Source organism: Anabrus simplex, chromosome 5 (genome assembly GCF_040414725.1).
Source record: "Anabrus simplex isolate iqAnaSimp1 chromosome 5, ASM4041472v1, whole genome shotgun sequence".
Lineage (NCBI taxonomy): Eukaryota > Metazoa > Arthropoda > Insecta > Orthoptera > Tettigoniidae > Anabrus > Anabrus simplex.
Genome location: NC_090269.1, coordinates 130729025 through 130746576, shown reverse-complemented (window position 1 = coordinate 130746576; position 17552 = coordinate 130729025). Strand labels below are relative to the sequence as shown.

The following is a 17552-nucleotide window of genomic DNA, read 5'->3' as shown; positions in this document are numbered from 1 at the left end:
CGTGAAAGCATGATCTTGAATATAATATAACTCCTTCATTTAACCCAATTTTTTACACAAGGTGTTACATTAAACAATACACATCTTACGAGGAGATAAAAGCAGGGACGAATGTAGAAACAAATGCATCGTTGAGAAAGCCAAAATTATACATATTAAAAATAAGTTTAACCACACAACTTGCAGTGCGAAAATATTTCTAGAAATGTGTGCGCGTGCGTCTTGTATTCAGGAATCATTCAAGGCAAATATTTTCGCACTGCAAGTTGTGTGGTTAAACTTATTTTTAATATGTATAATTTTGGCTTTCTCAACGATGCATTTGTTTCTACATTCGTCCCTGCTTTTATCTCCTCGTAAGATGTGTATTGTTTAATGTAACACCTTGTGTAAAAAATTGGGTTAAATGAAGGAGTTATATTATATTCAATATCATGCTTTCTCGTCTCTGCACAATATTTAAAATGAAATTTACCGTGGTCTTTATAGCTATTGTTGAGAGTGAAGGAGGATTTCCTGTTGTGTATGTTTATCAGGAACTCAAGGGAGACTTCATTAGTTATTCGGAACATAGAAAAAATGATGAACTCTTCTCAGAAGAACTCTTAAGGTTTCACATTACTTTCTCCTGCCTGCTGGCTCTTCAGAAATGTGTGCGCGTGTGTTTTGTATTCATGAATCACTCAAGACGAATATTTTCGCACTACAAGATGTGTGGTTAAGGTTATTTTTAATATGTATAACTTTCCCTGTTTTTATCTCCTTGTAAGATGTGTATTGTTTAATTTCCTGTTGTGTATGTTTATCAGGAACTCAAGGGAGACTTCATTAGTTAGTCAGATCATAGAAAGAATGATGAACTCTTCTCAGAAGAACTCTTAAGGTTTCACCTTACTTTTTCCTGCCTGCTGGCTCTTTAGAAGTGTGTGTGCGCGCGCGTTTTGTATTCAGGAATCATTCAAGGCAAATATTTTCGCACTGCAAGTTATGTGGTTAAGCTTATTTTTAATATGTATAACTTGCTTTCTCAACGATGCATGTGTTTCTACATTCATCCCTGTTTTTATCTCCTCGTAAGATGTGTGTTATTTAATGCAACACCTTGTATAAAAAACTGGGTTATATGAAGGAGTTATATCATGTTCAAAATCATGCTTTCACGTCTCTGCACAATATTTAAAATAAAAATTTTACCGTTGGTCTTTAGAGCTATTGTTGAGAGTGAAAGAGAATTTCCTGTTGTGTATGTTTATCAGGAACTCAAGGGAGACTTCATTAGTTAGTCGGAACATAGAAAAAATGAGGAACTCTTCTCGGAAGAAGTCTTAAGGTTTCACTTTACTTTGTCCTGCCTGCTGGCTCTTCAGAAATGTGTGCGCGTGTGTTTTTTTTATATTCAGGAATCATTCAAAAAGAACACTTTCGCATTGCAAGATGTGTGGTTAAGGTTATTTTTAATATGTATAACTTTTGTTTTCTCAACGATTCATTTGTTTCTATATTCGTCCCTGTTTTTATCTCCTTGTAAGATGTGTATTGTTTAATGTAACGCCTTGTGTAATATAAATGCCTACATCTTGCCTATTTCCCACATTTTGGCTGATGATGACGCAAACACAGCGTCGAAACTAGTTCCAAGTGCAAATACATGTTATAAATAAATATAACATTTTGTATTGAAAAGGTGGACCGTTTTAACTTTTTCCTATCATCCTTTCTCAGTTCAATACGGACAAAAATGAAATTCCTAGGTTTAAAAGTCGGTGTAGTCGCAAACGCGAAAAACTCAGGTCCCTACCCATAGCATGTAGCCTAGAGTGAACCATCTGGTGATGAGGAGAGTATGAATTAGGAAAACACTGAAACGAAATAGCAATAGTGAAAGGACAGGGAAGAGAACTACATACGTAAATCATTAATGGCTGGCAACGACATATTACTTACTTGATAGCCAGTGTCCCTGTTGAAATTGTTAGGATTTTTTCATATTTCCACAGCTTCCTGTATAATCCTAAATCTGTAGTGTTTAGTGCGGGTAAGAGCTCGAACATTTTGGAACACGACATCATGACCTGTTGATAGGGAGTGCTCAGTCATTGCTGACTTGTCTGGCTGGTTGAGATGGATATTTTGTTGGTGTTCCTTAATAAGTGTACCAATGGATAGGCATGTTTGGCCAATGTATACCTTGCCGCAAGTACAGGGGATTTTGTGCACCCCAGGATGTAATAGTGGGGACAATTTGTCCCTGCTTATACCAAAGTTGTGAACAATTGTGACTGTACCAAACACGGTTTTTATATTGTGCTTGTGGAGGACGTTGGCAGTTTGTGGTATTCTCTCTCATTCTGTGAATTTTACTTAGTTGTCTCTCTGGGATACAGGGCTCTATGAATCTGTACATTATTGTAATCATTATCTTTGAATGTGACTGAGTGTGTCCATCTCCTCCAGGATATTTGATGACTCTCAAATTCATTTCTTAATCAGTATTTTAAGAATTCTTCTTCAGTTTCTACAAACTGTGTGGCGTACCTACTTAGTCCACAGATGTGTGACAGTATTATATTGTGGCGGGACACTTTAATAGTAATATAAATAAATGATATCTCATTGTTTCTCAATAAACAATATCCCATGGGCGCCAGCCTTCAAGCTTATGGCTTGAAAACGATAGTTGATAATTAATAATAATAATAATAATAATAATAATAATAATAATAATAATAATAATAATAATAATAATAATAGTAATAATAATAATAATAAGTCATGAGACTCAAAAAACTCCCTGGGGTAGGGTGACGGAACACTAACCATTAAGTACACTAACTTGGAATTTAAGGATCATTAATAATAATTTCAGAAAATACAAATTAAAACAGTTATTTATTAGGATGAAAAACATAACGTAACGGCGTATTAACGAAATCTGAACTTACGGAAGCAAAAGAAAAATTAAATGAAATGAACTCTAAGAACATGAATTGTAACACGTAGACTTGCAGTAATTTAAGCCAATAGCTCACCATTTGTAGACTTTGTTATCTGGAAGCTGGATCTCTCATACTGGCTGCGTCATCTGTTGTTGGATTCCAGTCCTACTTCTGCTTCATGCATAATACACTAGCTGTAACATGACTTTCCTGCCTTAACACTCCTACTGTACTCCTTACATAAAGTCGTAATGAGTCCTAATTTTAAAAGCAAAACCACCATGGGTTATGTTCATGGAGAGAATACACTTGTATTCTTCCGTATTACGGAACAGTATCGTAACTAAATTCATAATAAAAGCTCTCCTCCCCTATACTAGTCAAAACCGGTCTCCCGTTGACTACCTCTCGTCATTGAGATAAGTCCAAATGACAGTAACTTTTGAGTAGTATCCTACGGTACTACTCAGATGCGAAGTGAAGTAAGTTAAAATCTTCTCCGATGTGCAGACGTAGGATCAGCGTAAGAGTGTCTTCCAAGAGTACGAGTACCAGTGTGAATCTGAATAAGAGTAAGAATGTCCGAATACGAGTCCTCTCTCCAGCTCTTGTCGGCGGGTATATCGCCGTCAAAAGTCTCCCTCCATCAGCCATATCACATGGTCCAGTAAGATTCGAGGTCTCATCCCTTCTCCTATGTATTGCTAGGAATCTATCGTGTTACTTCATTACGTCCATTCGCGTAGGTTGAACTTTCCCGCTGAAAACTAGCGTCAGGTAGCGAAGTTCGAAAAGTCGGCGTTCATAATGTTTCAACTGTCTCTTCAGAAGGTGGAGAGGGTAGGGTCTCTCGTAACCTTGATGACATACTTTTCCTGGAAATGGGCTGAAATTAGCCTGCTGACTCTGGTCACCTCACAATGGCTATTGGAAAATTTACTGCAAGCTATTAATATGAATGATGTTGAAATACTTTACCCAATATGTGGTTCGTTCAGAATACGTTATAGCCATGATACAAAGAAATGAAATGATGTGAAATCGATAATTAAAACCCTATATATATATATATATTAATTTAAAAATGACCTATCAGTGATTAAATATATACATCTTATCAATTAATTATATAGTTCAATAATTGAATACATGCAGTGATGTCCCAAACATCACAACTGGCCTGATTTTGATCCCTGAAATGATAATGCTGTCTTCTGGATACACTGCAACTGTCCTTGTTTTTAATGCCATTAGTGTATATGTGATGGCTTTACACAAAACTCGCATGCTGCAGCACATTTGCTGTTATTTTCTGTGAATGCAATCACTGTTAATTTTAACTGTGTGCTGTAACTCCTATTTTCCTTACCCATCACTAACCATTATTCGTATACATTTATGTAAAAAATAATTAGCACAGAGACAGGTATATTTTATAGAACAAGTGCACGCCTCTCGTGGTTACTAATAGAACAAGTGCACACCTCTCATGGTTACTACTAGCATGCTAGTGATGCGTGAGACTTGAATAGACCAGCATTATCCATAGCTTGCCGAGCCTAGTGGTCTCATTACTGCAGTGTTACCGCTTGCGCTTCTCAATTGCTGCATACAAACCGACGACTGTTAGTTGAAACAGTAGGGCTACGGCTAGACAGACATTGTTAAACATAACAATTTTTGTGGAAATGAATGTGACATATTATTCCTTTCACCCCGGGTAGACCATGTATTAAATAATGCAGTTATCTTTGGATTAAATGACACTGGTTTTTTGAACGTGTGGGGTACACAGTGTATTTTTAATGTAGTTGCCTTTGTTGTAGGGCCTCAGTGTAGACCACTGTATATTTTCAAAGAATGAAGTGTTTTGAAATGGTACTGATGGAAATAAGAAGGGTAACTTCAAAAGTTTGTATTTCATTATTGGTTGTCAGATGACGTGAACAGAAATGGTAGAGAAAGTGGTGGTTACACTGAATAATTGGCAATTGACCCAATTGTTCAAACCCTACATTACCTTACGTATTGTAGCCGCTAAAAGTTGTGTCCTATACTGGAAGATTATGGGCTGTAGTCCATTTTGTCGGTGCTGTGACCTTCAGAAAGGCTTTGTATTTCGATATTGTGCAATAACTTCTGTAGCATGTTGCCACAGTATATTGCACACCACTATGTGCATATTTCTTGCATTACTCAACGGAGGAATGTTACATCTAAAAACACCTGTTGAGCTCTAGCCTTTAATGTTTTTGAAACTGCATATTTCACAAAAATATAAATAGAAAAACACTGACGGAAAAGTTTTTCATAACATGCTGTCTTAATACCAACAACTGCTATGATTTCTTCAGATGTGCCTTTTGATTTCAAACGAGTCCAATTCCCGGTAAGAGTCTACTTTGGCATGACAATAAACAAAGTACAGTGTCAGACACTTGGCATGGTTAGAGTTGATCTCGGTGGAGAATATTTTTCTTATGGATAGTTTTGTGTCCCTTTGCATGTTACATCATAATAACATTTTTGTGTTCACCACCAGAGGAAAAATGACTTATATCGTATGTTCATAACTGCTTCCGTGCAAAGCCAGTGTGGGTAGCTAGTTATTTATAAAGGTACCATAATGGCAGAATTTACTTCTTCAGATTTGCTTGTAAATAATTGTGGATAAAGAATCTCTGGTGATAATAATTGTAAAGCAGTGTTAAAGTTTGATAACATTTGAATATTCAATATGGTCTGGCCCAACTCTCTGAAGAGGCCAGTGGCTTCAGGCAGAAGAGCTCCTTTAGTTTGGCGCTGCCATTGAAATCCAGCAGGCAGTTCAATGTTAGGGGCAGCCTCTTTGAAACCTGGCAGTTAGATATAAAATTCCTTTGGGTATGGCAAACCCACCATAATAAGGACAAAGAGCTAGGGAGAACCCCTGAAGCGGCATGCATCTCTTGTGCCTCCAGGGAGGTACGAGAAGCGGATGAAGGTAGTGATCCACTACCCGATTTAAGAGTTTCCTGGAGGAGGAGGAGGATATGTAAGGTGCGATCAAAAAGTTTCCGTTCGACGCCTGTACAGTGCTGAATTGGGATGCCAGTCAGGTAAAATCGCTGTGAGCACTGAGGCACTCATCCCACCGACGCATCAGGTTGAAGATCCTCGTGTGGTGAAAGACTGTCCTGCTGCTTGAAGTCTCTAACCGCCTGCTGCACATCCTGGCTAGCCTAACTCCTGCTGGATACTGTGTTGCACGCTACCGAACCTGATGTTGAGATCCATTGCTAGCAGACGAATGATTACACGCCAGTTCGCCCTAATCGCCCCATCCACCACCCGGTTGTTGTCTGTAATGCATGAGGCTGACTTCTTAGAGTGACCGTCATCTTGTGTCATAACACGAACCATACGAAACTTAGTGCACCATTCCACAATGGTGGTTTTTGACAGACATGCTTCCCAATATACAGTCTTCATTCTCCAGTGGATGTCAACCAGTGTTTGTCCTTCGGTAGCCAAGAACAGAATAACAGCACATTGGTCTTGTTTGGTCGCATTTGGTACTGTCACCATATTTCACGTGGATGCATTTAATGCGTGCAGCTCGGCATGACATGACTGCCACATTAATCCCTTAGCCTACATGTCCGCTGCAGCAACGGCCTCAAACAGAAACTTTTGATCATGCCTTATATATTTATAATCACTCACATACACTTGTGTAAATATGTTAGTACTCATATTTACGTAATTTTAGTGTGTGTTTCTTCTTCTGAAGATTTTCAGAATTGTTGCTTTTTTGTTCAAAGGACTCTGGAGACCTGCCTGGAGTGAAGCTGACTGCCAGTATCTACTTGCCTCAGCAAAGTCGCCTTGTAGTGGGGCGTGAAGATGGTTCAATCATCATTGTGCCTGCCACTCAGACTGTCATGCTGCAATTGCTGCATGGACGACATCAACAGTATGATGGTTTGTTCTTCATGCCTCTTTTTCACTCAGAATTCATTTAAATTTAAACCTCTGGCACCTCGGCATCTCCAAAAGCCGTAAAAGTAGTTAATGGGACGTAAAGGCAACAACATTATTATTCTTAAATTGTGTAATTAGATGATGTGCACATAAAACAAAGGGAGGTAAAATCATTGTCATTTGAAACCTACTTAGTAATGTTTTTAATAAGCCTGAGATATGTGAGAGGTAAAGAATAGTTGTTTGCTTAAAGAAATAAATCAGGTTATTACTGACTTTGTACTTGAAATAAACATTCAGCTTATTAGGTCATCCTTCGGAGAAACCACCATGACGAGGTTATTCCATATAGTGTGTAAAGTGTATGATACAGGAGAAGTGCCATCCGATTTTCAGCAGAATGTTGTTATAACAGTTTCCAAGAAAGCCGGTGCTGATAAGTGTGAAAACTACTGCACCATTGGTGGTTCACAGAGGAAGGGAAGCATGAGGGGTGGATGGCTGTACAAAGCATAAATCGAAGTTTCAGTATAGTTAATAACATTTCAGAAAGTCGTATTTTTATTTCTTCCCAAAAGGATAATTTTCATTAAAATAACAAGTTTATTCACCTGAATAAACATTCAAAGACTGACAGACTTCAGAAAATTGAAAAGATGATTTAAAGAACCTGCATCAATAAAAAATACCAGAGTGGCAAATAATACCTAACAAAATTTTGTACAAAGATCTAGAACCCATTACAGATATCATGCGTAAGAGGAGACTGGGATTCTTTGGACATATCATGAGGATGCAGGATTCAAGACTTCTGAAACAACTAGTACAACGTAATCTTGTCTCAAAAAATACCACAACAGGATGTAAATGGATTAGAGAAGTAAGAGATGATCTGATGGAAATAGGCCTTACAACAGAAGACACCACAAATAAGATAAAATCGAATTTAAAACTCGAGAATACAAACCTCCGCTTTACCATTACATGAAACAAACCAACAACACACACATTTTCAACCGAGGAAAGGGCACGAACATTGGAGCGTCTGAAGAGGTACTGGGAGGACCGCAAAGCCCGAACAATCCCTAAAAGAGACCTGAACCATGGACTGACTAAAGTGATCCTATGCAGTCATAAAACGAGGAGAGGGAGGAGAAGAATAAGAAAAGGAAAAAGAAGAAGAAGAAGTTAACGAAATAGAAGAGAAGAGCAGGAAGCTCTGATAATACAAGAGGAGCATAAAAGCTCAGAAACTTCACAAAGTAGCTTGAGAATCGCAAAATAAGACAGCTTGTCAGTTCCGAATAATTTACAGAGGGAGCTCAGTTGCTCAGGATAAATTACACTAGGTGAGCACGAAAGCTCACAAACCCTACCATTTCATGGGGAGAAGATTCCCGTCTTAAGTGACATACTTGAATTTTCTGACTTTGCAAATATTTTACATATTAAATTTGAAACTGAGGCTAGCCTGTACAGCCCATACATACACATCAAGTACCAAAGTACTAAAAGAAGCCTGTTGCTTCTGCAACAATTTTTACATTATACAGGTTTCCAAACCCTAGAGTCCATTTACAACTGTTTTTGCACACGCACGTTTGTTTGAACCAACAGAGTACGTTGATTACAAAAGGTTCTGACATCACAGACTGTTGAAATATGAGGAGCATTTTACCTAAAGAGTAACCTATTACCTTAGGGACCATCGTGTTAGAGGTGCTACACACAAAAGGATCAGAAGATCCGTAATAAATAAGAACAGAAGGCCCATACTACCTGGCCATGAACAGAAAAATCATGATTGAGTGTTACTAAAGGCTTAGAACCAAAAGGAGATTGGAGGCAGAAAACAAGCACTCCAAAAAAATCTTTCAAGAGAACAAGACCTAATTGGGCATAAGGTCCATTGAAACAGAGGCTAAGTCATGCTATAAAGTGACTAAGTTGCTGAAACTTCAAAGACCGAAGAGATGAATATAAATCTCTGAGGCTTAAAAAAATTTAGTCTCCAAAAATGAAGTTGAAAGGAAGTGAACGAGGGTACACACTCGTGCTTCCTTATATTGATCTAGATGTTGATTCCCATAGGGAACCTGAAATATTTGTCCCGAATGAGTAAATTTATAATACCAATATAATGGTCCATTATTGGACATTATAAATTTTCCAGCTAACTCATTCCTGGTTGCCAGCGTTTCACCCCAGTGTGCTAAGTTGGGCTCATCAGTTGGTAAATAGCATGGTAATTGCATGCATCCCTGTGGGTGGTTATTCATGGTTTGTGAACTGAAAATACTAAAAGCTGCACTAGAGTTCACCATTTTAACAAGTAAACATTTCCTTTTGTGAATATTTGTGTTTTGAATTGTGCTGGTTTTTGGATCTGTATGTAGTGTGCATTGATGTCAAGTACAAGTTGAACAAGTGAGTACTTGAAATAAGAATAAGCAGTGACATTAGAGAGACTTTAAGTAACTTACAGTGCTTTTTGTAGACGTCTGTGGAACATATCTGTTATGTAAACAAGCATGGCGGAGCAACAAGCTAGTTGCTCTCCTAACAATGTTATTTTGGATCAAAGAATCTTTCAGTTATTAACCGCAGTGGAAGGTGATGATAAAGATGATGATTTTAATGAATTGTTAAGCGATTTTGAAAGTGAGAGTAATACAGTGTGTGCTGAAAATATTGTGAGAAAGAAACAGAGCTTCCTTCTAAACAAAGGGGAAAAAAAAAAACAGGGTGGGTTCAAAAGATATTTCGTCACTATTTTTGTGGTGGACGGATGACTTTTCTCCACCAGACTGTCAAGTAACTGTGACATACTCTGGGAGCCAAGTAGTGTTTGATGACAACCCCAAAATCATTGATTTTTAAAAAAACTATTCTGGTGTTGGTGCAGCTGGTTGTTGATGAAACAAATTGGTATCAAAACAACTGGTGGAAAACATTGAGCTGTCACCACATTCCAGATTTAGAAAGTATTTTAAAATATCAACTTATGTACTTGAATTAGTTGCCTACAGCTTTTAGGAAATAATTTTATTTTGGGCTCTTTACTTTGTATAAAAATGATGTAAGCATGAGCACAAAAAGTGTAATTTTGTTTTATCTCAAAATAGTATTGAACATAAGTGTAGGATTTTCCATTTGCATTCAGGTTCATAAAGAACCAACATTTATAAACATTTTAAGCTAATATTGTAAGTAATAATAAGTTAAAAATTGAGGCTTGTACAATTTTTTTTACATACAAATGAAAAAACTCAGCACTGACATACCAAGCATTCAGCTGGTAACTCAGCATTTAAAAGGTTAAAAATATTGTAAAGAAAGAAAACACTAAACGATTTATCATGTATACAAGTTATCATGAATGACCTGCATAAGCAGAAATGTTATCAGGAAGAAGGAAGAAGAGGAGACAAGTTATCAGAAAGAATCTTGTATTTCTTCTCACAAGTGAATAGGAATTAAATTCTAACAAAATTACTTTAATTTCATTTTGAATGTTTGAAGCTCAATTCTGTAATTTTGGAGAAGTATTTGCTATATCTGTATACCTGTTATCTATGATACTCCTATTTTCAGGCCATTATATTCAACCTTTTTTTATTTTTTCCTAAAGTGGTAAAGCTTATTTTATAGAAAAATTGGGACACACTTCAAATAAGTGGATTATACCTCTTTATTCTTACTTAAGCCCAAACCACTGTTTTATAGCTGGTCCAGTAGAAGATAGTATTTTTTTTGCGGGGGGGTGTTGAAAAGTCACCAACAAGAATTTTAAAATGAAAATCAGTATCTGAAGAAGCAAGTCATCACAATGACACCAAAGATCCCAGTCAATCTAGTAGTCCTGTCGATACAAGTGCATTTAATCTGAGGACGATTATTTGAGTCCGCATGGCTGTAGAAAATAAATTAAAATTTTGAGTGAATGACTCGTGGTAAAAAGTAAGCAGTGGCTGCTCTGAAGAAAGATTTATTTTAAAGTACAGTAGAAGTCTGTTATAGCGAGAATTCATAACAGCGAAAAATCTACTCGCAATAGCAGATTGTCGTTATATATGATTTTTTTTGTAAAAGTTAGGATAAAACCTGTACGCATTAAAATCTGTATGAGACGGAAATCAGTTTGTTCAAATTTGCATTTTCGCGGATGATATCAACACTATGGCTTACTTGTTTGTTATTTTTCAAAATACAATACTATGTGAAGGTGTATGTTTAATTTTACTCTGATAAAAAAAAAAATATAGCACCGGTATCACTTGAGGCCTCCGTGGCAAACTTTACAGATTTCTTCTTCAATCAGCGTCACCTAACCATTTTTTTTTTTGCTAGTTGTTTTACGTTGCACCGACACAGATAGTTCTTATGGCGACGATGGGACAGGAAAGGGCTAGGAGTGGGAAGGAAGCGGCCATGGCCTTAATTAAGGTACAGCCCCAGCATTTACCTGGTATGAAAATGGGAAACCACGGAAAACCATTTTTCAGGGCTGCCGACAGTGGGGTTCGAACCTATCTCCCGAATACTGGATACTGGCCGCACTTAAGCGACTGCAGCTATCGAGCTCGGTACCTAACCATATACAGTCAAAACTGGTTAAGACATTCATCTCTAGCACGTTTCCCTGGTTATTACACCATTATTCCTAAGTCCCAGGACGTGTCCTATTAAATACATACTAAGGAAACCTGGATTTGCGTCACGTTGGTAACTCCCACCATAAGAAGTTTAAATTAACATTCCCGGCCGTGTGTGTGTACGACATGCCAGCGACACTGCAAGAGACAACCGGCCTGGGTAAGGATTTGGTAGAGAACTTAATTTCACGGTGCCGGAGCGAGGTTGCATGTTGGCCTGCAGCTGCAGGGAGCGTCAGATCCAAGCCAGTCTTATTCTGTTTGCATCTGACATGTTGGTGCTTAATTTTACATTCGTGAGGCCTCTTTCAGATGGCATGGTTTCGACCCTCTTCCACGCTTAGCCTAGGCTTGAACTAAGAACTGATAGTTCAGATGATGTGTAGGTGGAGAGGTACAGCATGCGGGAGAAATGCTTGAGCGGGCAGTCCATGGTAAGTTGCAGTCCCACACCCACAATTACTTGTTATTGGATATTAGGTTTTATGCATGTCCTCATCATACACAGCGAATCGACCGTGCTTGCGACATCAGTACTGCGACCTTTATCAGAACCCGATTGTGTACCTATAAGAAAGTAGAAATGGATTTAGAATTTTATTTACCTATTTGACACATTTCTCATTTTCAGTTTAAAAGTTACTCGTGTGCTTTGTTCTTTTCCTGTGTGATTTACAGCGTTTGTTATGGAACCCGAAATAGACTTTCAGAACTTAATAACTTTAATGTCGGAAATACCAGTGGTCTCGTGTTTGGGAAAGTGTGATATCATTTAGACCCATTATTGTGAGAGTATCCTCCTAATTGTACCAATCTCCTCCTCTAACAAAATGTGAAGGACACAGCATGCGTGAAATATTTTTGTATTTTCTTAAGTGTAGAAGGTAAACGAAGATTATTTATGGTCCATACTTATTACTCACACTGAAAGGAGTGTTGAAAAGGATTTGCTGGAAAGCGCGGAGACTTTTGCACCAATCGACCCGTTGTATGTGTAAGAGTCAGCGGAAGCAGGTACGGGCGTGTTTTACTCCCACGCCGTTTGAAAGAGGCCTGAGTGACTTGTGTAGGTAAATTAGGCCTAATGTACTTATGTGTGTAACAACGTACGTATATCAGGTCTACTGTACTTACGTATACAGCTGACATGTTGGTGCTTGATTTTACGTTCGTAAATGAATTGTGTAACAACATACATAAATCAGGCTTACTGTACATGTAACACACAGTGGTTCGCAGGACGTTCAGTTATGGAGAAGAAGAAAGCTAGACAGTTTATAGATGATGAAAAATTAAAGTTAATTGAGAAAGTGGACACTAAACCACACATGAAATATGTGCAAATTGCCCAGATGTTGGACTTTCCTTTGACAACTTTAAACATAATTGTAAGAGATATAGTTCATGTTTCTAAGAACTATTTTCCTTCAAGTTCTACTATGTTGGTGTTCTCAAAATGTATTATTTTTTATTTATTTCATTAATTATAATATTGTAAACATTTCTTTCTTTGTTTTCATCATAATTATTTTTCCGTTTAACCTAACCGTAAAATTAACAGCGAAATAGTTTTTCATATTTTAGTACATTCCCTCTTTATGACGTTACTTTTTTTTGCTTCCCACAAAAACGTCCTAACCAGTTTTGGCTGTATGTAGCATAAAAACATATTTCAAGCTCATCTAGAGAAATGATAACCTCCTTGCTACAAATTTACTGAAATTTAACCATCATCATCAATATCCCACTCCAGTCACCCGGGTGTGGTTAATAAGCCCCCTCCACTCCTTTCTGTCCTTCCTTCATTACTTCCGCCACATCCAATCCAGCTTCTCTAATGTCCTTCCAAATCTGATTTATCCTCCTTCTTCTCGGTCTTCCATCTGGTCCCTTTCCCTTAACTTTTCCAATTCCCTTTTTGCTACCTGTTCCTTTCCCATTCTTTTTACATGTCCGAACCATCTCAGTCTTGCTTTCTGTATCTTCTGTACTAACGGTTCTATATTTAGCTCTTCTCTGATTTTAATATTTTGAATTCACCAGGCGAGTTGGCCGTGCGGTTCGAGGCGCGCGGCTGTGAGCTAGCATCTGGAGATAGTGGGTTCGAATCCCATTGTCAGCAGCCCTGAAGATGGTTTACCGTGGTTTCCCATTTTCACACCAGGCAAATGCTGGGGCTGTATCTTAATTAAGGCCATGGCCGCTTCCTTCCAACTCCTAGGCCTTCCCTATACCATTGTCGCCATAAGACCTATCTGTGTCGGTGTGACGTAAAACAACTAGTAAAAAAAAAAATGAATTCTATCTCTTCTTGTCTTTTTAACCGATGTTCTTAAAAATGTCATTTCTACTGCTTGAATATTCTATCTTGTCTCTTAGTTACCAGCGCTTCTAGTCTGTATGTTACAATTGGCATGAAATACTGTTTATGTAATGTTAATTTTGTTCTCTTGGGTACTTTGTCAACCCCCTAAAAGCTCTCTGACTTGATAAAATGTTTTACCTTTACTTAATCTACTATTAATTTCAGGGTTAATTTCATTACGTCCATTAATAATGCTACCCAGATATGTAAACTGTTATACATTCTTTAACTGTTCTCCTTCTATGTTCACTTGGCTTCTCTTTTTCTCTTTTCCACAGTGCATGACTACAGTTTTCTTTTTAGTAAATTTAACCAGATGTTAGAAAATATAAACTAACCTCTGAAATCAATGATGCATTTTGCCATATCTTGAGATGTATCCCATTTTTACTAAATTGCAGTATTTGGCATGAAAATTAAACGATCGTTTACTTCAGCCTTTATTTCTAATGAGTTAACAACTGCTAACAGCCATGTCATTTATGCATTTATTATGAAAACATGTTATCCTCTTTCATTTTGAATTTTCTTTTAGAGAACAGCAGTTGACGGGTATTAATAATCGACTCCGACATCGTCTTCGAATGTCGCCGAGAGAGCTCGCAAGTGTGCATAGGGAGAAAGCAAGAAAATGATACGGTTCAATGGTCAATCACATTTTGTGACAAATGTTTCAGCTTTCTTATTCAAACAGCATCACCTAACATAACCGTACTGTATGTATCATGAAAACATATTCCAAGCTCCAGTGGAGAAATGATAACATGGGAATAGCCTCTCTGAAATTTAATATAAAATAATCCCTGAAATCAGTGATCTTGATTTGTATCTCATTCTTACTTAATTTCTGTGTAGATTATTAAAATTAAGCAATTGTTTTCTCAGCCTTTATTTCTAACGAGTTAACAATTACTGTCGACCACATATTTACGTATTTGTTACGGAAGCATGTTCTATTTCATATTTTTGTTTACGAACCGGCAGTCGACAGGTATTCCTAATAGATTCCAACATCGCCTTCGAACGTTGATGAGAGAGCTCACTAGTGGACATAGTAAGGAAATGATACTGAAAATGATGGATCGCATGCAGTATAATGGTTGAATGCATAAATATAGGTAACGAAAAAATTGCGCTCGCTTCATCTCTCACAATAACGGGTGCGTCAATGATAGTTCTCTCTCTGTAAACAAAGGATAATACACAGTTTTATATACAAATTTTGAAGGGACAGACAAAACTGACATAACGGGGTTCTTGTTATATGCCATACTTGCAATAGCGGACTTCTACTGTAAATTCAGTTGTTTTGGATTGTGAATTGGGTACAATCTGCTTACATATCTTCTGCTTCCTATTTTATTTTAATATTACTAGGTATCTACTTAACATCCATCCTTATCTTTTCTGGTATATAGGAATTAAATTAATATTTCATGCATGTGTAGTGTAAGCGAATGCAGTGAAACCTTGTTACTGCATTCCTCATTAAGATGATTTCTTGCTTAGCATGTTGTAAATTCTAAGTCCCGATTCACGCCATATTAAGTCTATATAAAAGTGCCTCGCTTATCACGTCAGAAATTTTCGCTGTACGCCTTAGTACAGTCACATTTTTTGCAGCCCTGAAATTGATAACAATATAATTGGTTTGTTATTGGACATTAAAATTTTTTCCAGCTAATTCATTCCTAGTTGCCAGCGTTTCGCCCCGGTGTACTAAGGTGGGTTCATCAGTTGGTAAATAGCATACCAACCAAGATGCATGGCTAGTGCATACCGTGGAAATGCGAAAACGGGAAAATGTCTTGAATTCCTGAACTTTACGGGGTAAATTACACCTTCATGGAGCAAGCTGTTAGCCTCAGGAAAGATCAGTTTTGCTTGCCACTTTTTTGTGATAATACTGAATAACTCAGTAAGCCTGTTGTGTGTATATTTTATGAATACAGAGGGCAGAAATTAATTCTGATGAGTTATACAGTGAAGGGTAGTGGATATTTTTCACATGATAGCTACCTACAGATTACGAACATAATCGTGTGAATTTGATAAGCGTGGTGCATATTTATTTTGCGGTAGCCCAATTGTGAATACTGAAAAGGTTATAAAATTGCTTACTAGTGGAGGCAAAAAGGAAGTGGACAGGCATCTGCATCTTTCAGTGGTGATGTGTAAATTGAAACTCGCACCTTCACGTTTCGACTCAAGTCGTTCGAAGTGTTATCATATTCAAAATGGTGGTCAGTCATTCACTCGTATATGACTGAGATTTTTTTTGCTATTTTGCTTTACGTTGCACTGACACAGATAGGTCTTATGGCGACGATGGGACAGGAAAGGCCTAGGAATGGGAAAGAAGCGGCCGTGGCCTTAATTAAGGTACAGCCCCAGCATTTGCCTGGTATGAAAATGGGAAACCATGGAAAACCATCTTCAGGGCTGCCGACAGTGGGGTTCGAACCCACTATCTCCTGGATGCGAGCTCACAGCTGCTTGACTGAATTTAATCCCAAATGATTCATGGTCAAAGAGTGTAGCCACAAAACAATGTTTAAGAACCCACTGGTCCAAAATATAAGGTTTCAGCTAATATTTGTTTCAGAAAGTCTGTGATTTGCAATAATACCTTTGTACTTTATAATACTTTATAATACTTTTATGGGCACCAGTGCAAATATTTCATATTTGTTTTCTGATGTTTTACACATCTTTTAATTCACTATTGTTATTTAGTAGTATTTAATTTTTTTCTATCTTCTTTTTAATGTCTTTTAATACTCTCATCCAGTCTCTAGAAACCGTAGACAGCCTATATACTTCACTGTACCTCTACATACATGATGTAAAATGTATGCATGTGGAAGAAAACATTTATAAAGTGCTTCCATATCCCTGTTGGATAGTTTTTATTCATGTATTCAATTGTACATTTTCTTGCTTAACGTGTTCTCTTTCCTCTTCCCCTGCAGAAACATCTTAACAAGGTTTTACTGTACATTAATACTATAGCACGGTCTCCTCAGCGAGCTGAAGAGCCCCTTCAACACGGCAGTACATGCATGACCCACTCTTCCCCAGTCATACGCAACTGTGCAGCCAGTGTTGTGGGAAGCTTGATGCAAATGGTGCTATCCATATGCTAACCAAATGTAAATATTGTAGAAATACTTATGATGGCAGTACAGGGAAGCGTCGCGGAAGAATAGGTATCTTCAGAAGATTTTGGAATGTTAACTGACTCTGGGAAAGTCTGCTTCTACATTTGTGCAGATTGACTAGATTCCCCAGCCACAATTAGGAATGTCATTCTTGTTCTCTTTCTGTAATAACAAGCAGTTGACTTTTGAGGCACAGTTGGGAAGTCATTGTTCTTCTGTCCCCAAGATAGCTGGTTTACTCCTGGCTAAGGTAAGTGGCGTATGAGAATGTTTAAATACAACTAATCTGTGTCATTGGCTTTGGGCACGTAAAATAAATTGTGTGGGATACTCTCCTAAAACGTATAGAAATTGAAGTGATGTTAACCAACCCCCTGTGGGTGGGGGACACAGATGAATACACCCAAAATATCCTCTGCCTGTCGTAAGAGGCAACTGAAAGGGGCAACCAAGGAATGATTGAATTAGAACC

The 17552-nt window shown here is 37.6% G+C and overlaps 1 protein-coding gene across 3 annotated transcripts in view; it reads left to right on the top strand.

Annotated features, from left to right (window-relative positions):
* Window positions 1-17552, top strand: part of Rbcn-3B (WD repeat-containing protein Rbcn-3B) — a 438089-nt gene that overhangs the window by 172400 nt on the left and 248137 nt on the right. For all 3 annotated transcript variants that reach the window (XM_067147119.2, XM_067147118.2, XM_067147117.2), the window contains exon 12: window positions 6740-6899. In XM_067147119.2, coding sequence (XP_067003220.2) covers window positions 6740-6899 — 160 coding nt within the window. The remainder of the gene's footprint in view (window positions 1-6739; window positions 6900-17552) is intronic.